Consider the following 21,259-nt stretch of genomic DNA (forward strand, 5'->3'; position numbering starts at 1 on the left):
TGAGCTTAGAATATTTGTTTTGTAAATTATAGCTTTGCTAGCAGGGTAGCTGTGAATATTACTACAGGGCTTGGTAGAGAGCTATGCAAAAAAGCCTGAGTGCTGGCTCCACTACTGATCTTGAGGAAGAGAAGGCTGAGGAAAACACGGCCTGTGATCTCCAACAGAGGAGATGAAAGCCATCAATTCAATGGATTTTGGGCATTCTTGGGACAGGGCAGTGGTGGAAAAGGGGGTAAATGGCAGAAAACATGGAAGGGGAAGCTGGTATACAGGCATATAAATTCTCATAAGGAACCTGTGGACAAAATCTCAACTATGCACAATGGATAGACAATTTTGAAATTTACCGACTGTCATTTAATATGTTATTATGTGCATACTTCAGTCATAACTCAGGCCCTCTTCCAAATTTTACTGCCAAACTTTATACCGCCATAACATTAGTAAGGCCATTAAAAATAAAACAAAATCCAAACAAAGAAAACAAACTGGCCTCCTCGTGATCACTGAAGCAGTGGGTGGCGTCTCTTTAGGAAATATATTTTACATCAGATTCCTGTAGGTGCCACAATCAAATATAAGGTAACAAGTCTTAGAAATTGAGTTAGACTGTTTATCAAAAAGTTGAGCTCATAAAGATTCCTATGTAGCAAACCACATCTTTCTATTATATCATACACCAGAGAAATTTCAATTTAATACGAGTAAATTGTTAGATCAACATAGCCCCCAATCTGGTTTTAGGGCTCATTTCTAAATGAAGCAGCTACAAAGACTTGGTACCTTTTCTTGGATTGTGACACATATGCAATGTACAAATGGATGGGTGAGTCTCTTGTGAGGTATAGTACATTTCATATAGAAGGGAGGAAAGGACTGCCCAACCTAAGAAACCACATACATTGATTGGTCCAGATGGAAACTGTGTGACAATGGAAGTGCAAGATGAGAGGTTACTACTGAAGGATGTACCATGTGACCAGACTGGCCTAAAACAGGACTTCTCAATTTTTTCCTGAAAGCAGACCTGGCCAGCCCAATTTAAGGATTACCACAATGAATATGCATGTGATAAATCTGCATACAGTAGATTTGCATAGATTGGAGATACATTGTATGCAAATCTATATTATGCATATTCATTGTGGTAATCTTGAAAACCCAATTAACTCATTGTCTTCAGGAGAGAGTTGACTGAAATTGAAATTGTATGGCCTAGTGGTTAGAGCAGCTGTCTCAGCACCCTGAGGTTGTGAATTCAATTCCCATGCAGCTCCTTGTGACTCTGGGCAAATTGTCTAAAATATGTAAACTGTTTTGATTGTAACCACACAGAAAAAGTGGTATATCAAGTCCCATCCCCTCTACAAATGTATTAATAACATCAGATCACAATGAAAATAAGCCTGCATTTGGTAGCAGCATGGGAGAGGGGAGTAATCATTTACACTTTAATATCAGAACATTATGTAGGGTGTTCTCCATCTTGTGCAGCCTTACAGACAGAAAAGATTTGGCTGAAGACCAGCCAACTTTACTCTTGTTTTATAGCAGAATTCATGACCTTGACCAATGAGGAAGTGTTGTCTTATCGTCTGTCACTTCTGCTACATTACTCATATTCTACCAAGTTTCTAAGAAAAAAAAAATCAACCTCCTTCACCCCACCCCACATTCCCAAACCAAATAAAGGTAGAAATGAACATAAGGGTCAATATGAGAAAAGAAGTCCTTTGGACCAGGAATACATTAAAACAAATCCAACAATCAGTATGGACTTAACTAAAGTTGAAATCACTTAAGATATCACTTGCTATGTCTTTGTATAATTTGTGTCATTCTGTACTTGCCCGTTTTGTATATTTTCCCAATAAAATTTCTTATCCTATCCTATCCGTGGTGTCATATCTGATGATCTTGCATCTATAGTACTAGATCATCTAAGAGTTTACCTAAGGAACAACAGGATCTGACCAAGGCAACACAATGACAGGACACTTTCTGCAGTCATACAAAGAAAATATTGTTTACATTCATAAATCTTGTATAGATGTTTCTTAGAAACCTTTTTGGATTATTTATCAGGTAACATTCCCTTGGTATTCTAGCCTTTTCAAATGCGAACAGCAATGGCAGTCAAAAAAGGCAGCTTGGCTAATACAAAGAGAGATTTTTCCCCCACATAGCTAAGAAGTTCTCCTGTAGCTTACCTGTCCCCATGCATATAAATTATTATGAGTCTGAGAGGGATTCACTTTGGAAAGAAGGAACCGAGCCTAAAGAAACAACAAAAATGCCTGTGTTAGACTGAAGTTTATGAACATGAAAATACCTTCAAATCCACACAAATCTCTCATATATTGAGTTACTTTGCTTTATTCCTGTTGTATCTCATCTTGAGGTTGTTAGAGAAAGGTAAGTGATGATGATTGATATTGCTGCTGAAATTAATTAAACACAGTTCCCGCTCATCATAAAAACACACATACCGTATTTTTCATTCTACAAGACGCACCTGACCATAAGACACAGTTCTCAATGAGAACTGACCTCAGCCAATCACGGAGTGGCGTGGGACCAGGCAGGAAGAGCAAAGGTCGCACTCCTGCCTTGCTCTGCAGCGAAAGGCAGCCATCCAGCAAGAGACCGCGCTGGACCACCGCCAGTTTAAAAAGGTACTGGGGGGGAGGGGAAGTGTAGTCGCTCTAAAAGACACACCCACTTTTCCACCCCCTTTTTGGGGGTGGAAAAAGTACGTGTTATGGAGCGAAAAATACGGTGCACGTTGTATAAAGGCATAAGTCATTCCCTACACTTTGGGCTCCTTTTACGAAGCCGCATTAGCGGCTTTATCTCACGCACCTTTTTAGCGCGCGCTAACCCCTGCGCTAGCCGAAAAACTACTGCCTACTCAAGAGGAGGCGGTAGCGGCTAGTGCGGTCGGCAAATTAGCGTGCGCTATTATGCGCGTTAAACTGCTAACGCGGCTTCGTAAAAGGAGCCCTTTATTTTAAGAGGAACTGTAGAAATCCTCATACAATATTGGGACTGAAAACAAAAGGACAGCAAATCCACAGCTAGCATAATGAACTACGGAAGTTACATACTCTAAACCAGATCCAGGAACATTACTTTTAAGTAATTAAAAAGGATCAATGCTAACAATTCCTGTGGATGCAGATCAGAGGATAGCTCACTGCTTTCTAACCTGTGCTGATGCAATACTATCATGTCCCCCCCGGACCCTTCCTTAAACCTGTGTAGCCCTTAGAATTGCTTGAGATGGCGCCTGATAAACCAGTGACTCCAGGGATGCCAAGAGCAAAGACTTTCCTATGTGAGACACAAACAAGCAAACTGCGCCAAATCATATTACCTGGCTGCCTCCATGCTCTGCGTTAATATAACGAGGCATTGGAAAGCGAGACTGTAAGATTTCCTGGGCATCATCCAGTGGAGCCTGAAGAAGGTGCTTGAAGTTCTCATATTCGGGCATGTCCTGGTAGCCAGCATTACGCCACTGAGTGATAGTCTGCCAGAAAGAATGGAATCTGTCAGAGCAGCACCTCACCTCCCATGCTCCTTTCAAGCTTCCAGTTTTTATTAAAATTTGATAAATCGCCTATCCAAATTCTAAGCGATGTACAAATCATAAAAGGGTTTTATTAAGCTACATAAAAAACTCACAAACATATTACAATGTACATAATCCGAGAGGAAAGGGGGGGGGGAAGAAATACATTTTATGATGGGACAGGAAGACACTAAAGGATAAAACAATATGGATGGGGAATAGAAAACGGACAATCCAGAAAGGCTCAAAGCATCTGCATTTAGCACACTTCCGCATTAAGCATACTTCCGCATTAATGAAGGCATCCAAGGAAAGAAAGAGTCAGGGCTGTACCTCGCCAAGGTAGATGACGATCTGGAAGAAAGAGTCCATCAGTAGGATCCTGTCAGGAAGAATACTGCTACTGTCCAAGAGAACAGGCTGGGAAGAAGATACAAAAATCAGCAGGTTAAAAAAAGGCAGCCTTCGTTGCTGCAATTTCTTTTCTTTTAAAAAAAAAAAATCTTTATTAATTTTTCAAAACTAATACATAGTGCCAGGAATTATACAGACATTAATAATCAAAGTAAGCACTTAAATTCAATCAATAACAATGCAGAAGAAAAATATCCCTCCCTCCCATCCAACAATTTAATCAAGGAATAAACCAAAAAGATATCCCTCCCCCCACACCCACCCTGTCCTGGATATATATAAAAATAAACAAAAATAAAATAAAAGACAACTATGTTGAAGTAACAAAGGATGTCAATAGGCCCCAAACCAATTTTAAAAAACTGCTATGCCCCAACATATCAGCATTCATCTTTTTATATTTGTAACCTAAACATAAACTGGCCCACCAAAAAGGAAAGTTGAGGCGGTCGCAATTTTTCCAATTGCGGGTTATCATTTGCATGACTATCCCTGTCATAATTAGGAAAAGCCTGCATTTGTAGCGGTCCATATGGGGCTTAATATGCAGTAATATACCACATATAACTGCCTCATATGTCAAAGGGATTGTTGATTCCAGTATGAGGTTAATCAGTCCCCATATTGACTTCCAGAAGTTGAGTATCAAAGGACAATAGAACAACAGATGATCCAGTGTCCCTATGTCTAGATGACAGTGCCAGCATCTATTAGATTTAGAACTATCTAACTTATGTAACCTAACAGGGGTCCAAAAAGATCTATGTGACAAGAAAAACCAATCGTTGCTGCAATTTCTAAAAGAATCTGCGATTGAAATCTGAGGCCTATTCCTTAGCTAGATAGTAAAGAAAGCAGACCCTCAAAAATGTGCTAGCCAAACTTTAATGAAAAATGCAATTATACAATCAGAATAAAAAACCCAACATGAACAGGTTTTGTCCAATAAGGCAGGAACAAACAAGAAGTAGGTTGGAAGCCATTGTGTGAGACCCCAACACCAGAATCCGTAATTTAAATTGAAGCTTGGGAAAGAAAACAGTCCCTGATACAGTCCTATGGGGCAAAATCCATATTGGGTCTTTTATCCTTCTAATTGTGCAACTGTTTTCTCATTAAATTTGGTTTGCATATTTTTGGGAGCCTGCCTTCTGTTGCTGGATAGTTGCAGACTTTATCACCTCTCTTTTGCACATTTCCTAGAAATTCTCTATTGTGGGAAAAATGGGAAGAACTGATAAAACAGAGAAATACGAAATCACAGTACCTGAGGGGTGATAGAACTAATATAAGTGTATACTATGTACTCTTTCTCTTACTCTTTAATATCTTTTAGTCCTCTGGCCACTTTAATCATATTTGAAAGTATTAGCGGATTTCTACTTACAGACAACATATAACTAGTTCATTATGTCTATTCTACTTCACCAGATTTAGCCTCCTCAATCTATCATTGCTTTCCTGAAATGGCTTTTAACTATACTGGAAGGTGTACTGTATCTACTGTCAAAATCTCTTAAATTTCTGTGTGTTAAATTAGACTGTGAACTCAAATTCAAAGAACAGATTACTGCAGTTATGAAGAAGGTTGAAAAAGCATATTATAGCTATTTGGCTTTCTCTGGACATACTCTTATTATGAACAGGATACATTGCTATTTGCTTTATAATGTTCAAGGCCTAGTTAAAAGCCCACCTCTTCAAGAATGCTTTCAACTCCTAACTCCTCTCACCTTGGGCTCTGCATTCCCAACCCTATATGTCATGTCTGTCTATTCAAGTTAGGTTGTAAGCTCTTCTGTGCAGGGACCATCTATTAATTGTCAAAATGTACAGTGCTGCTTACGCCTTTCAGAACTATATAAGTGATAAATAGTAGTAGTAGTAGTAATGTACTGCCATTATCCTTGCTTAAAGGCTTCGATTTATACAAAGTACTGCAGTAAAATTCATTCTGTCTGCAAAGAAATCAGACTGCTAATCATGGTCTTCCAAGTACAGAGTACAATTTAAAAAAAATCACCATGGCCTTTAATATCTAGGCAATAGGTTAAGCCCTAGCTTTATTGTATCTAATTCTCTCATTGCATTTATGCCCACATGGGTGCTAAGAAGACATGAAGATTAGTTGTTCATGGTCATTCCCCAGTTTGTGCTTGCCTTGAGAGCTACTCAGAATTCGGTATTCTTTATTCTGGTCCCTCTGCTAGTGGATTCTCTTCCCAAATATTATGACAAATTGAGATTGTAAGTCGCTCAGAGTTCCTGGAAGACTGAATGTTTAAAAAAATTCAAAACAATAATAAATCTTATCTAATCTTTTATCACCTCCTGGATCCTTAATTAGCTTTCAGAGAACTAGGATCTCTTAGTGGATCATGCTCAGATTGTGTATAGTGTGTGGTGACCACAAATATTACAGCCTTTGATAGCAGCAAGACCTATCTAGATATGTTTATTTCACTCTTACCTCAGGAGGCCCGTGGAATGAGTAGGAATACAGGATGGGCTGGATCATGATAAGAGACTGCGTCAGGTCTTGTCTGGCAAAGTGATGGCGGTAATAAGAAGATTCATCAGGGCTGTTATTAAATACTTGAAGAAATGGAGACCGACGCAAGTGGAACATAAACTAAGGGGAAGAGAAATTAAATTAAAAATGTGTGTGTTAAGTACACAGGAACAGACCTTAAATGCAGTGGTGTAGTGAGGGCTGTGGTGCAGGCATGGCCGTGCTGTGTGCCCCTGCACTCCTCCTCCACCCCAAAGCGCCAAATCACCTTTATCTTTTTTGTGGTGTTTGATGTGGTGCTTATATTAGTTGATTCTTGTCTTTAGCATTCTTCTTCACTTTTTCTGCATTAAATAATATATACACAACCAAAAAGGTTGACCCTAAGTGCTCCACAGAAATAAAAATCTGATAAAACCAAAGACACTGTGGAGAAGATGATCAAGATGCAGGCTTTATTAAAAGTTCAATCCAAAAATCCATGAAAAGAAATATCTAGGACCCAAACTGTTGGGGACTATGGACCCAACACGGTCCGTGTTTTGACAAAATTGTCTTCCTCAGGGGCCTCTAAAGGTCCTGGCTCAGAAACTCATGGGTAACTGTGGGGTCCTGTGAAATGTGCTAGCACAATTTGCAGCTTAGTATACTGCAGGGACTTGTGCAATTCTCTTTCTTTTGAGCTTCTAATGGGAATCTTTTTTCACCAATTTTTGCTTCAGATTTCGTGACAGACAAAACCAGCACTGGTGGAGCTAGGAATGCCTGTTTTAGTAATTTATCCTAAGAGGTAACTGTAAAATAGTCTAGGAAAGCAAGACCTTTCCAAGTTAAGATGATAAAATATTTTGACACCAACCTGACAGGACTTAACAAAGATTTGGGTTTCCTATCACATAAAAGCATACTGCTTTGTTACCTTCTGATTATCCATCCACCTCCATTTCTCCCTTCACTCCTTCCTTCCCCCTATCTGTCCCACAAGACTGTCATTGGAATGTTTTTCATGTTTTACTTATATATAGTTTGATAGTCATGCTTTGTTCATAACCAACCTGAATAAGGTTTTGCCTTCGAAACCTTGTTACAAGTTTATATTAAAGTCCAATTAATAAAAAAAAAAAAAAAGGTACTATTTTTTTCTTTTTTGTTTTACTTCTATTAATTACAAAGAGAAAGAGAGCATATGAAGGATTCTGGGACAAACTTCTGTTTGGAAGGGACTTGAAGCCACCAAAAACAGGTTGCATAGCCCATGAGTCCCTGTCCTAGAGAAAAAATACAAAAATATTTAAATCACAAAATTGTTGAACCTCCCCTGAACTCAAACAAAGCGCAATTACAATTAGAAAACGATCTTAAGATCTTGACTTTTCTAGAATATCATGCCAGTATTTAGGGCTCCTTTTACAAAGCCATGGTAGCGGCTGCTGTTGCAGTAATTGCTCTGACACCCATAGGGATTTAATGTGTGTCGGAGCTTTTGCCGTGCGGCAGCCACTACTTCGGTTTTGTAAAAAAAAGGGGGTGGGTTTAATTAGCAGAACAAGTTCACTGTACTTCTCTTTGATAACAGAAAGCAAAATCCATACCTGTGGATAAAGAGAAAATGAATCGGACAGCCTGAAAGAATTCGGGTCGTCTTTGTTGTACTGGCCAAACTTCTGACACTGTTGAAGAATATACATTTTACTACTATTTGTCTCAAGAGGCTACTTATAAAAAGTGAATATCTAGCAAAAATCAACATTAAAACTAGAAATTAACATTCGGATATTTAAGAGTGGTTATCTGCATAGCAACACCTTTGCTACTAACTTGGGCTAGTCAATGATTTTCAGTGGCTTTATATGGGCATCACTGCGATCAAGATAATTCTGGCTTTTTTGCTATCCTAACTTTATCCGATTAGCTATCCAGGTAGCAGGCTGAATATCTCTGCCATCCAGATAGCACTGGCACCGACTGCCCTATCTGGACAGCTGCTATCCAGACATCCCCACTAAATACCCAAATTTATTTTAGTCACAATAGCTGGCATTGAAAAACAAATTCTGACCACTTTTGTCTGTGCTAACATGCAGGATTAACGTCTGTCTGTCTTTTATGCATGATGACTATTAGAATATTGAGAACCTCTGAAAACCTGGTTATTTTCAAAAATGTAACTCTTCCTCTCTCTGGTTACTCTGTCCTAAATTTTCTCTTCATTTTGTCTCTTCCTTTCACTGGAGTTCCTTTCTACCCTAACCCTTGTTAACCGTGTCGAGCTTTGCGAATGTAGAGATGATGCAGTATACAAACCCAAGGTTTAGTTTAGTTTAGATTGAGAAGATGTATTGCTAGGTATGGGATATGGATATGTGTATGGCTAGTGACAAAATGGTGGCATTTGTTGTTATATATTTTTGTATTATGTATTTTTTATTTGAATTGTTTTTTTTAAATGTTGTTAGAACATGAGAGTTTCCATACTGGGACAGACAGAAGGTTCATCAAGCCCAGTAGCAAAGTAGCCAACCAAGGTCACAAGTACCTGGAAAGGATTCCAAAGAGTAAAACATATTTTATGCTGCTTATCCTAGAAATAAGCAGTGGGCTTCCCCAAACCATCTTAATAATGGCTTATGGAATTCTCTTTTAGGAAATTATCCAAACCTTTTTTAAACCCTGCTTTTACCACATTCTCTGACAACGAGTTCCAGAGTTTAATTACACAGTGAGTGAAGCAATATTTTATCTTGTTTGTTTTAAATCTACGACTTAGACAATCATAAAGAGAAGGGGGAATGTGATAAAGCTATATATAATATGTAAGTCACCTAGGTTTAGGCAGAATATATATTAATAAACCAAAAGTCATAATCATAAACCATGTTTAATAATCACATAAACAACAAACCACCGACCAACACACAGGTGTTCCTTCTATGCATCAGCCATGTACATAAAAAACGAACAATGCTTTTATTTTACCTTCTTTCTCCCCCCTTCTTGCCATATTCCATCAGAGGAGTATCTCTTACATTTGCTCTCAGCTTAACTATCAAGGGTTGCTCACTCCAACAATCAAAACTGGTACAAACTTCTCACTACTCTTACAACATACCTCTTCTAAATCACATTGAAGATGAAGTTAAGAGGAGTAATCTAAGGAAATACTTTTTTACAGAAAGGGTGGTAGATGCATGGAACAGTCTCCCGGAAGAGGTAGTGGAAACAGAGACTGAATTCAAGAAAGTGTGGAAAAGAGGAAGAGATAATGGTTACTGTGGATGGGCAGACTGGATGGGACATTTGGCCTTATCCACCATCATGTTTCTATGCACGTGGGATCTCTTAGAGAGAGGAAGAGATAATGGTTACTGCAGATGAGCAGATTGGATGGGTCATTTGGCCTTATCTGCCATTATGTTTCTAGGCACGTGGGATCTCTTAGAGAGAGGAAGCGATAATGATTACTGTGGATGGGCCATTTGGCCTTATCCACTATCATATTTCAATGTTTCTATGCATGTGGGATCTCTTAGAGAGAGGATGAGATAATGGTTACTGCAGAAGGGCAGACTGGATGGGTCACTTGGCCTTTATCTGTCATCATGTTTCTATGCATGTGGGATCTCTTAGAGAGAGAAAGAGATAATGGTTACTGTGGATGGGCAGACTGGATGGGCCATTTGGTCTTTATCTGCCATCATGTTTCTATGCATGTGGGATCTCTTAGACAGCGAAAGAGATAATGGTTACTGCGGAAAGGCAGACTGGATAGGTCATTTGTCCTCCCCCTTCACTTCATGTTTAAGCAACTTGTCTGTCTCTTCAAATCCTGGAAGTTGGGCAGTCACAATGATATTCACTTACCAATCTGATCAGCTGCCTGTCCAGCCATCGGAGAACGTCTGGTCCCTCTTCAGATTCTGCTCTGTAGACAGCCAATTGTGCCATGAGAACTGCGGCAGCTTCCTGATCAAATGCAGCTTCTATGTGCTGGAGCTGGCTCTGTGCATCTGCCCAGCTATTGAAGGACAACAAAAGGTAACTGCTTCTGCTCCTGTTCAGAATCCTACTTCTAACCAAATTAAAGGCTAACCTGCCCATTTTATTAAAAGTTACATTAAACTAGCATGAAACCCTAGCCTGGAATTCCGATGGAAGCAAATGGCATCTTTTTGCCTCCTGAAGTTGGAACCAGAGCTAGTATCTCACATTCACCTTCTGTCAGGGCATAGATACAGATTTTTCTCTTTTCTACAGAGCCATAATGAGTTATGTGTAGGCAGTGTGGCTGCACAGGGCTCAAGAAAGGCAGAGATGCCAAAACTGCACCCTGTCCATAGCTGTGACATAGTGCAGAGGGGACTTGTTATACAGTGCTCATTTGTGGTCCGGGATGCTCCTCCGGCAGAGAGTGGTGGTGAGCAGGTGTAAGAAATAAGGATGCTAGGCCAGTGTTTCCCAACCCTCTCTTGGAATCATGCCTAGTTGTTTGAGTTTTCAGCTAATACAAACCTAATCTTATACATATTCATTGCAGTAGGCCTGAAAACCTAAATTCGCTAGGTGTGCTTCCAGGAGAGGCATGGGAAACACTGTCCTAGGAATCAGACATGGGGAGGTAGGAGAAACTGTGGAGTTGGTAGATAAATTCTTCGACTCCGACTCCTCAGTTTCTGGTACCCACGACACTGACTCCAGGTACCCAAAATTGTCTCCGACTCCTTGACGCCAACTCCACAGCCCTGATTCTGAGTGCCTTCTTGCAGAGTTACCTTTCACATATCTGAATATCAAGATTGAGAATTAAATGATATACTCAAGTTCAAAAGAGAAGAAGTTACAGAAAAAAGAAAAAGAATTAAGCTGGCTGTAATTTTCTGTGCCCTCTGTCTACTTGTACCAGAAGAACAGAATGAATTACTTACTTTCTGGCGATGGTGGTAACTCGGAGGCGCTTCTGGGTGCTGGAATGTTGATACTGGGTGACAAACTGAACAGCACCTCTGCCTCCCTGGGGGATGGGAGCATTGTGCTGAAAGAGAGAAAGAAAGGAAATGGCAGATGAACAGGTTAACTCGTACTGATCAGAAATGGTGATGCAATGCTCCCTTCCTACTCCACCCCCCAAACACCAAATATTCACTCCCAACGCCTAGAGCTATGGATTAAATTTTTGTTGGAACTGACATACTAAGAACGCTATCTATTTACTTCATTGTTTCTTGGGTCATTCCACTTGAAAGGGTTGCTATCACAGCATTTCAACAAAGTAATTGCCAAGGATTCTGGTAGCCATCACCAGGAAAAGCCAGACTATATAGATAGGCATCAGGGGAAAGGGAAGAGAGAGGAGGAGGAGAAGGGAATGAGGGTTGGGGGGGGGGGTGGACAGAAGAGCAAGTGAAAATAAGGTATAAAAAGACTATTTTAGGAAAAATGCAGTCACCAGCAAGAATTGGTGATCACATCATTTGCTGCAAGAGCCCCCTGTGGTATTATGTGAAACAATAAGCAACGTTACCAAGCACACTGGACTTGAATTGTTTACAGCTCTAGTCAGTACATGGTTATTGGTTTTAATGTTAATATCAAAAGTTTTGGAAAAGGCTGCATTACTGGTTTCATTGTATCAGAACCCTACAGAGTTGTATATTTACACTGGGACTGATATTCTAATCTAGTTATGCATTTTTCAGTGGATGATGAACATAATTTGCCTGTCTGCATTGAAGTTAATAGTTTGATATCTGTAGTAGTAGTATACAAAGGGACTGCGTTAGAGGAGGTGGTGAAGGTGGAGCAGAAATCTATCTGTTTAATTTAGGCCTAGTGAACAGATGGCTGAAATTATACAGGTGGACGGCCACTTTCAATAGTACATCTAAGTCCGATTTGGACATTTTGAGAAGTGTGTCCAAAAATCAAATAGAGAAAAAAATCCATTTTCAAAACCACTAGACATTTATCTTTTTTTTAATTACCTATTTAGATATTTTGGCCCTTAGGACATCTAAATTTTTTGGCCATTTTTTTAAATTAAAAAAAGCCAAGTTAAAAACGTCTAAAACCAAGCCATTTGGATATAGGCGGGGGCACCATTTATACTACATTAGCCACAAAGACATACCAGCAGAACAGTGGGGTACGATGAGTGAAGTGTTTAAACTTGTAGATGACACTAAATTGTTCAAAGTTGTCAAAACGCATGCAGAATGCGAAAAATTGCAGGCAGACATAAGGAAATCGGATGATTGTGTGTTCAAATGGCAGATGAAATTTAATGTGGACAAATGCAAAGTGATGCACTTTGGTAGGAATAACCCAAATCATAGTTACCAGATGCTAGGATCCACCCAAGAAAAAGACCTGGGTGTCATTGTAGACAATACGCTGAAATCTTCTGCCCAATGTGTGACAGCGGCCAAAAAAGCAAACATGATGCTAGGAATTATTAGAAAAGGGATGGTTAACAAGATTAAGAATGTTGCAATGCCTCTTTTGCTCCATGGTGCAACCTCACATTGAGTATTGTGTTCAATTCTGGTCGCCTTATCTCAAAAAAGATATAGGGGAACTAGAAAAGTTTCAAAAAAGAGTGACCAAGATGATAAAGGGGATGGAACGCCTTTCGTATGAGGAAAGACTAAAGAGGTTATGGCTCTTCAGCTTGGAAAAGAGACAGCTGAGAGGAGATATGATTGAAGTCTACAAAATCCTGGAGTGTTGTAGATAGAATGGGTACATTAGTTTCAGATAGTGTCTGTCACGCTGACATGGTTTTTTGCTTAATTTTGACATCTAGCGTGTATCTCACTAGTCCCTTGAAGAAGGCATTTGCCGAAACTGGGATCCTAGTTGGGACTACAACAGAAGAGAGAGCATCTCTTTGTTGGGCTTTGTTATGTACCAATAAATGTAGCATTTTTAGCTGAATTCAGACATCTTACTTGCCTCTTTCTTGTTTTTTGTATTGCTTGTGTTTACGAGGCAAGTTGTGTGCTTTTCTTTGCTGTTTCTGTATATTGCTTCAAAACCAATGAAAGGAAATATTTTTTTCACTCAAAATAGTTAAGCTCTGGAATGCGTTGCCAGAGGATATGATAAGAGCAGTTAATGTAGCTGGTTTTAAAAAAAGGTTTGAACAAGTTCCTGGAAGAAAAGTCCATAGTCTGCTATTGAGACAGACAATGAGAAGCCAATGTTTGCTTTGGATTGGTAGCATGGATGTTACTAGTATTTGGTTTTTTGCCAGGTACTTGTGACCCTGATTGGCCACTGTGAATATGGGATGCTGGGCAAGATGGACCCACTGGTCTGACCCAGTAAGGCTATTCTTATGTTTCCAGTTGGACTCTATTGACTTATGGACAGAAGGATTCATGAGAGGGGAAGAGATAGGAGCTCTTGAGTTAGGTGGCTACTTTTATGATTCTTGATGTTCTCTGTAAGAGGGGGTAAGAATAGGGGCAGGGGGTAGGAGCTGCTCTAGGGTGCATGGGAACCGTTTGTGTTTCTTTTGTTTTTATATGCATTTAAATTCCCCATAAACATCAACAAAGAAAAACAATCGATGTAGAATTTGGGGGTTTGCTCTGGTCTTCCATGATGCATGCATTCCTTCTTTTCCATTCTTAAAACTGACATCATATAAATGAAAAGTAAAAAGAAAAAGATGACAACCAGTAAACTTTGACATAATCTGAAAGCCACCTCTCTAGCAGCATAATGGAACTAAAATTTAAATGCAGATAAATTGTCTCACATGAAATGTGCCGTTTGTCAGTCCATCAAGTCTAAATGATGAGCCTCAGGAAGAGCCCTGCCCACAGCAGAGTTCAAAATATGATCATTTCTTTTGTTTGGGATGCAAAAAGAATAAGAGCTACCTGTCTGTCCGCAGATAAGAGAGAGGCATGGCAGGAGTACACTGTGCTGGCAATAGAGTGAAATGCTTATGAACAAATATCTGCTCTTTAATAAAGTGATAGGAGCAGCACAAACATGGAGCAAAGGTCTTTCAGAGGCCAGAAATATATGCCCAGCACATATCATTTCATATACTGAATAAAGTACAGTATCTCCGAAGGAGTTGTTTATCAGGCTGGAATGGTCAACAAAGACATGGATTCTTATAACCAGTGAGAAATATTTTTTCATGAATTAAAAACAACAAAAATATCACTGACCTGGTTCACAACTTCAAAGTAAATGCCAAGAGTGGAGCTGGGATCCAGGCTACAGATTTTCCACTGGCTTGTGCCCCCAACCCCCAGTTCCTGAAGATGACACAAGAAAGAAGCACTGGGTTCAGTTAGTTGCATAATTCTGCTCATAGACAGTTATTTACCAAGTTTCTATTTCTTAATAATTTTGGAGAATGGTACAGCACTGTGCAGATACCCACTGCTCAGAATGCTCATTCCCCTACAGAGCACTCCATGCCCTCAAATCCAACAGGATCACTCATGGAGACAAAGCTGCCAGTGAATGATTAGCACAATCAATGTATCCCTTTGGGAGCTCCTAACATCTACTTCTGGATTTCTTTTTCCATGTGATCTGAATGCTTAAAAACCTCTAGATATTTTCAACTTACTGTTGGCTCTTACAATTAAAATGTGAAAATTTAAATGTCTATAAAATCTCATTACCACCGAAGGCCTGTGTAACCTGTCAGGCTGTGGTCTTTCAGTGACAGGGAGAGATTTAGCCTGTCACTTCACTAGATGAAACAGGAAATGGATGTGGCAGCAGCCTAACACCTACTGGATTCTATCACTGGCACACAAATGTGGCAGCCCTGGTTGGTAAATGTGGAACATGATATCAAGTGCCTCTTTAACTCACATTTTCTGAGACACAGGGTCCTTTCACATTCAGAGATACACAGGGTCCGATGGCTCCAGAAATCTTCAGTTCTCTGGAAGTCTAAAACATTAGATAGATAGGGTATAGAAATCAGTTTTCAAAGATCACTGAACTAGAGAATGACACGGTGAAAAAATTGGTCCCCGTCACCGCCCCGTCCCCGTCTCACCATCCCCGTCACCGCCCCGTCCCCGTCTCACCATCCCCGTCACCGCCCCGTCCCCGTCTCACCATCCCCGTCACCGCCCCGTCCCCGTCTCACCATCCTCTTCACCGCCCCGTCACCGCCACTGCCACCCCATTCACCGCCCCGTCACCGCCACTGCAATCCCATTCACTTTTCTTTATTTACGTATAAAGGAAACATTCTTTAAAACTTTAAAACTTAGTTAAATATTAGTTAATAACTATACAAAAACAAAACACGCAGAGAAAAAATTAATTAATATAAATTCTCAAAACTGACACATTTTGATCACTAAATTTAAAATAGTTATTTTTCATACAGTTTTTCAATCACTAATCTTCCACCACCCCTGGGGCTAGCAATGTAAAAACAAACACGACATGTAATTTAAATGCTTACAATGTTAGCCTATATGGTAATTAGACGCAGCCGCTGTACCTAATCGCGGCAAAGATCTCCCTGCCGTGATTAGCATAGTGACCGCGGCTACGGCTGCAAGTCTCCCCTCCCCCCAGCGATCACGGCAGGAGGGCACCCAACCCCTCCTGTAGACCCCCCCAACGGCCCTCCCGACAATCGCAGCAGAAGGGTACCCAACCCCTCCTGCCGGTCCTCCCAATGGCCTCCCCTAAGATCGCCGGCAGGAGGGTACCCAACCCCTCCTGCTGGACCCCCCCCCAACGAACCCTCCCACCCCGGAACCCCCTTAGTCTTACTTTCCAAGTTGGACCGGACAGCTCCTCGCTCGTCTGGCCAGCAGGCTTGCCTCCGTCCAAATGAGGCGGGCCCGCCCCTACCCTGCCCAACCCACAGGATCCTAGGGCCTGATTGGTCTAGGCACCTAAAGCCACTCCCGCTATAGGAGGGGCCTTAGGTGCTTGGGCCAATCAGGCCCTAGGATCCTGTGGGTTAGGCAGGGGAGGGGAGGGGCGGGCCCGCCTCATTTGGACGGAGGCAGGCCTGCTGGCCAGACGAGCGAGGAGCTGTCCGGTCCAACTTGGAAAGTAAGACTAAGGGGGTTCCGGGGTGGGAGGGTTCGTTGGGGGGGGGTCCAGCAGGAGGGGTTGGGTACCCTCTTGCCGGCGATCTTAGGGGAGGCCATTGGGAGGACCGGCAGGAGGGGTTGGGTACCCTTCTGCTGCGATTGGCAGGAAGGGTTGATCTGACAAATGAGGAGCACGGTGAAATAGCGGTTCCTAGAAGGGGGTACATTGGCCCGCGGGGACAAACCTGTTCACCGTTTCCGCGGTCGGTGAATGGCCTTGTCCCCGTCACCGCAGCGACTACTATTTTTCTTCCCCGTTTTCGGCGGTGACCCGCGGCTTAAATGCGGTGGCCGCGGGTAAACCGTCACCGTGTCATTCTCTACACTGAACCACAGAAGCCATTACAAAAAGGTTTTGAAAATTTAGGCACCAGTCATAAGTCTTGTTTTTTGTATTTTGTCTAATTTTTTTTTATTTTTGCTACTTTTCACTATTTTTTTTACATGTTTTGCTCTCTTCTTCCATTTGCCTTCCCCCATTTCCTTGCTCTTTCTGCTGTTCAGTGACTACTCCCATCTCCAGTTTCTCTGTCTGGAGGCAGGCACCAGATACTCATATATTTCCCAGGTTATACCGCGTGGTAACCTGGCTCACACAACACATACTGTATTAAAGTGCTTCCCGAACTGTGGGTTGTGATCTGGTAGACAGTAAATAGAACCATCATCAACTTGCGCCTCTTGGGGTGACTTGCTTTCTGTGGTAATGGGGTTGCAGCCATAAAAAGTTTGATAAATGTTGCTCTAATATTAATAAATTAGTTGCAGTTCTGAAGTAAATCATTTTTAGGCTGCAAAACATGTTGGTCATTATTACCCCTTTGGCTCAGACCATAGTTCTGCACACAGTGGCACAGAGTATCCGTTTTCTCATCTTTCATCCACCTGCTCTAAGAAACAGTGGTGACATGCTCGGGCCAGGGGAGAGAGGAAAGATGGTCGCTATTACTTGCCCAACCCCCTCCTGACAATTGCTTGGAGGTGGTGCTTCTCTAGATCTCTGCCCTGCCACAGTCCCTTGAGTTGCATGGATATGCAATAGGGAAGGGGCTAGGAGAGATCAGCATGGGTGAAAAAAAGAGGAAAAGAAATAGGGATTTTTGTGAGAGGGTAGTAGAGAGGTTCATAGGAGTATAAGAATTGCCGCTGCTGGGTCAGACCAGTGGTCCATCATGCCCAGCAGTCCGCTCACGCAGCGGCCCTCTGGTCTAAGACCAGCACCCTAACTGAGACTAGCCCTATCAGCATATGTCCTTGTTCAGCAGGAACTTGTCTAACTTTGTCTTGAATCCCTGGAGGGTGTTTTCCCCTACATGAGACTCCGGAAGAGCGTTCCAGCTTTCTACCACTCTCTGGGTGAAGAAGAACTTCCTTACGTTTGTACGGAATCTATCCCCTTGCAACTTTAGAGAGTGCCCTCTTGTTCTCCCTACCTTGGAGAGGGTGAACAACCTGTCCTTATCTGCTAAGTCTATTCCCTTCAGTACTCCTCTTTGGCCAGGGTATGTGATGCCTTCCAAGTTCGCCCATGCCTAAATGCAGGCCTGTACCTGTTGAAAACACTAGATGCAAATTAGAGGTGCTTACAGACCTTATAAGTAATTTTTCAAAGAAAACTACCTGGGTAGCAAGCCTCTGAAAATGAATGACAAGGTCCGTGAACACAAAAGTATCTGTGCAGTTTGTAGCACAATGAGATGTCGATAATAGCCCCTGTTTGTCGATTGAACTTTAACAACAACGACATTCTCTTTTTCACTCTCAGTCCCTTGCTGCAAGGAATAGTACTAGGCTGCCCACACCCAGAGATGGTTGCACACTGCTTCTGACCTCCTTGAACTGTGAATCTCCTCAGACAGGAAGTGGTAGTGTCAGGCCTTCTCATTTCAGACTTAGTTGAGACTGAAATCAAAGCTTTTTCTATTGGGAATGTTACCCGGAAAGATCTCTAGGAACAGAGAAGACAACGTGACTGGGGTGTATAGCAACAAGATGTGAAGTGGCAGCATGCTAGAAGAAGCAAGAAGCACTCATACTGTATGCTTGGAAGCAGAGGTGGGGCAAATGTGCTTTCAAGGAGCAAGAGGAGGTCTGGGAAAGGATGGCAGAGTTTTTGGGAGTTGAGAGGTAAATGTTATTCTGTGACATAAGGGGCCAGAAAGGGGGTGGGTTCACAAATATATTTTAGTATAAAGAGGGTGAGAGAGGGCTGGGGGGGAGAAGAGGGGAATTTTCAGTTATGAAATTTTTGAATTGACTGGAAAAGGCCACGGGGGGGGGGGGAAACAGGGAAAGAGCTTAGCTGGAGTTTGTGAAAAGAGGATGATGAATTTATACACACAATAATATAATGTTTAAGAGGAGGCAGGAGTGGAAGCTGTTAACTGATGTAAGAATGTTGTATTGTGCTAAATGTAACTGTTATTAAGCTTGGGAAAAAATAAAGTTTGAAAAGAAATTGAAAAGGGATGTGTTGGTATGATAGACACAGGTATCAGTAAACATTCTGACATGATTTGCCTCTAACCTTCACATCTAGCACCGCTCCAAAGGCCATACGGAATTCACCATTCATATCTTTATTAAAGACTCGCTGGAAGGTTTGCTTGAACAGGGAAGTATTGAAGGAGTCACCCATGACCATATGACCCCTGAAAAGGAAATATTGCAAGAGAAGATATGAAGGCATTGTACATCCCTCAAACCAAAGGCTTACAAATAAATAACTCTAGATGATGATTAATTGAATGCAATACAGGTACAAGATCCTTTATCCAAAATTCTGAAAACCGAAATTTGACGCGAAGTGGAAGTCAATTTCTCCGACATGACACATGATGAAACCAACGCAGGTGCGTGCTTTTCTCCTGACCTCTACACAATTCAGGTTGGAGAGCTGGAAAGTGGCAAAGAGAGCTGTAGATTCCACTCAGGGTAGCAGTGAGAAGCAGAAAAGGTCAGAGGACTGACTTAACATTATCATTCCAAAAACCAAAAAAAAAAAAATTACAAAAACCGAAATATGCCCAATCCCAAGGATTTCAGCTAAAGGATCCTGTATCTGTACTAAAGAAACACAGTCTGTTTGGAGGACTTCAACGAGACATCCAAAACAATAAAAGTAATCCTTTATTGTTATTTGCATATTGAAGAGATCAAATCTTATGGGCTGCTCTTTCTATTCCAGTGATTTAAAAAATTGCTTATTTGGTGTTCCAACACACTTGTTTATCTGGTATTAAAGCACTTCCAGAAAGAGAATGCAATGGCAGATGAAGGTGTACCAATTTTCCCTTCTTTAAGCAATCCTGCAGGTACTACCTCACATGGTTTTAGCCTCCCTTCCCTATCAAGATTAATTCTCATAAATCCCAGTATTATTATTTCTATCCCTACCATTCCCATGAGGGCTTCTGCATACAAATAAACTCATGTAGGCCACGAGCAAAAGACACCATGTATCAATCAACTTTAAAGTTGTGGTCTGTTATTTTTTAGCTGGTTCCGGCAGGAGTGACTGGGCATCCCTTCTGCTGGTGATGTTCAGGGGGGGTGTGGTGGTTCTGGCAGGATAGATTGGGCATCCCTCCTGCCCGTAGTCTTCACAATGGGGGGGGGATGGGTTGCTGCAGCCACTAAACTTATCACATCAGGGAGATCCCTTGCCGCAATAAGCTCAACCCAATTCTCTAACCGGCGCCTGTGACATGGACGCCGGTTAGAGAATTGTGGTATTATGCGGGCTTAGGTGTCTGTCTATGAGGATAGAAGGAATTCTATATAGGACGCCCATGTGCGATTCTCAATAGCCGCTTAGGCGGCTTCTGAGACTGGGCGTCTTATACAGAATCTGACCCATAGGCACCTTCTTTTTTTCTCAACCTAAAAGGATCTGTTATCAAATTAGCTTGGTGGGTATTATTAGCTAAAAAAGATTTGGGGAGGATGGTCATCTCAAAAGAAGTGAAGATTCAGTCTAGCACCTCTGTAGCAATGTTGTATACTGATATGAAGAAGACATGTGAAGGTTTGCCTCATACATAGAGCAACACTCCTGCCTTCACACGTCCCAATATGGCTTCTGAAAAAAGCACAGCACCAAGCTCCTCCTCATCACTCTAATCATTAAAATCAAACAGTTGCTAAGCTCGGGTCATCAGACAATATGACTCCAATTTGATATCTCTGCAGCCTTCAACTCAGTGGACCACCAATTACTCCTAACCAAACTCTCGGAAATCGGAATAACAGGGACTGTACTGAATTGGTTCGCCGATTTCCAACAAAATCGCGAATACTTGGTCAAAAGGCAAGAATCATACTCCAACCCTTGCAAGGCATTCTGTATCGTCCCACAAGGCTCCCCATTATCCCCAATCCTGTTCAATTTATTCATGAGCTCGCTAGGACACATCAAAATGGAAGATGAAACTGTTCTATCTTATGCGACGACATCTTCCTGCTCATCCCTATAATCAATAACCATCCTAATATTGCCGAAATATCTCAAACAATATAGATAAAATTCAAACCTGAGCAATGAACACCAAGTTGAAACTGAACGCCACTAAGACCAAAGCCATTGGTTTCCGCACCGCACAACAGAATGTCATATCTAACCTCACTCTCTCATCAGGCATCACTCTCATAATGGAAAAA

At 41.5% G+C, this 21,259-nt stretch overlaps 1 protein-coding gene across 2 annotated transcripts in view; it reads right to left on the reverse strand.

Annotated features, from left to right (window-relative positions):
• SEC23B (SEC23 homolog B, COPII coat complex component) overlaps window positions 1–21,259 on the reverse strand; it is a 53,573-nt gene that overhangs the window by 2,782 nt on the left and 29,532 nt on the right. For both annotated transcript variants that reach the window (XM_033937803.1, XM_033937802.1), the window contains 10 exons: window positions 19,128–19,251; window positions 15,348–15,428; window positions 14,687–14,776; window positions 11,426–11,532; window positions 10,365–10,518; window positions 8,096–8,173; window positions 6,462–6,623; window positions 3,911–3,997; window positions 3,380–3,535; window positions 2,214–2,279 (listed from right to left, as the gene is read on the reverse strand). In XM_033937803.1, the coding sequence (XP_033793694.1) occupies window positions 2,214–2,279; window positions 3,380–3,535; window positions 3,911–3,997; window positions 6,462–6,623; window positions 8,096–8,173; window positions 10,365–10,518; window positions 11,426–11,532; window positions 14,687–14,776; window positions 15,348–15,428; window positions 19,128–19,251 (1,105 nt within the window). The remainder of the gene's footprint in view (window positions 1–2,213; window positions 2,280–3,379; window positions 3,536–3,910; window positions 3,998–6,461; window positions 6,624–8,095; window positions 8,174–10,364; window positions 10,519–11,425; window positions 11,533–14,686; window positions 14,777–15,347; window positions 15,429–19,127; window positions 19,252–21,259) is intronic.

Source organism: Geotrypetes seraphini, chromosome 3 (genome assembly GCF_902459505.1).
Source record: "Geotrypetes seraphini chromosome 3, aGeoSer1.1, whole genome shotgun sequence".
Lineage (NCBI taxonomy): Eukaryota > Metazoa > Chordata > Amphibia > Gymnophiona > Dermophiidae > Geotrypetes > Geotrypetes seraphini.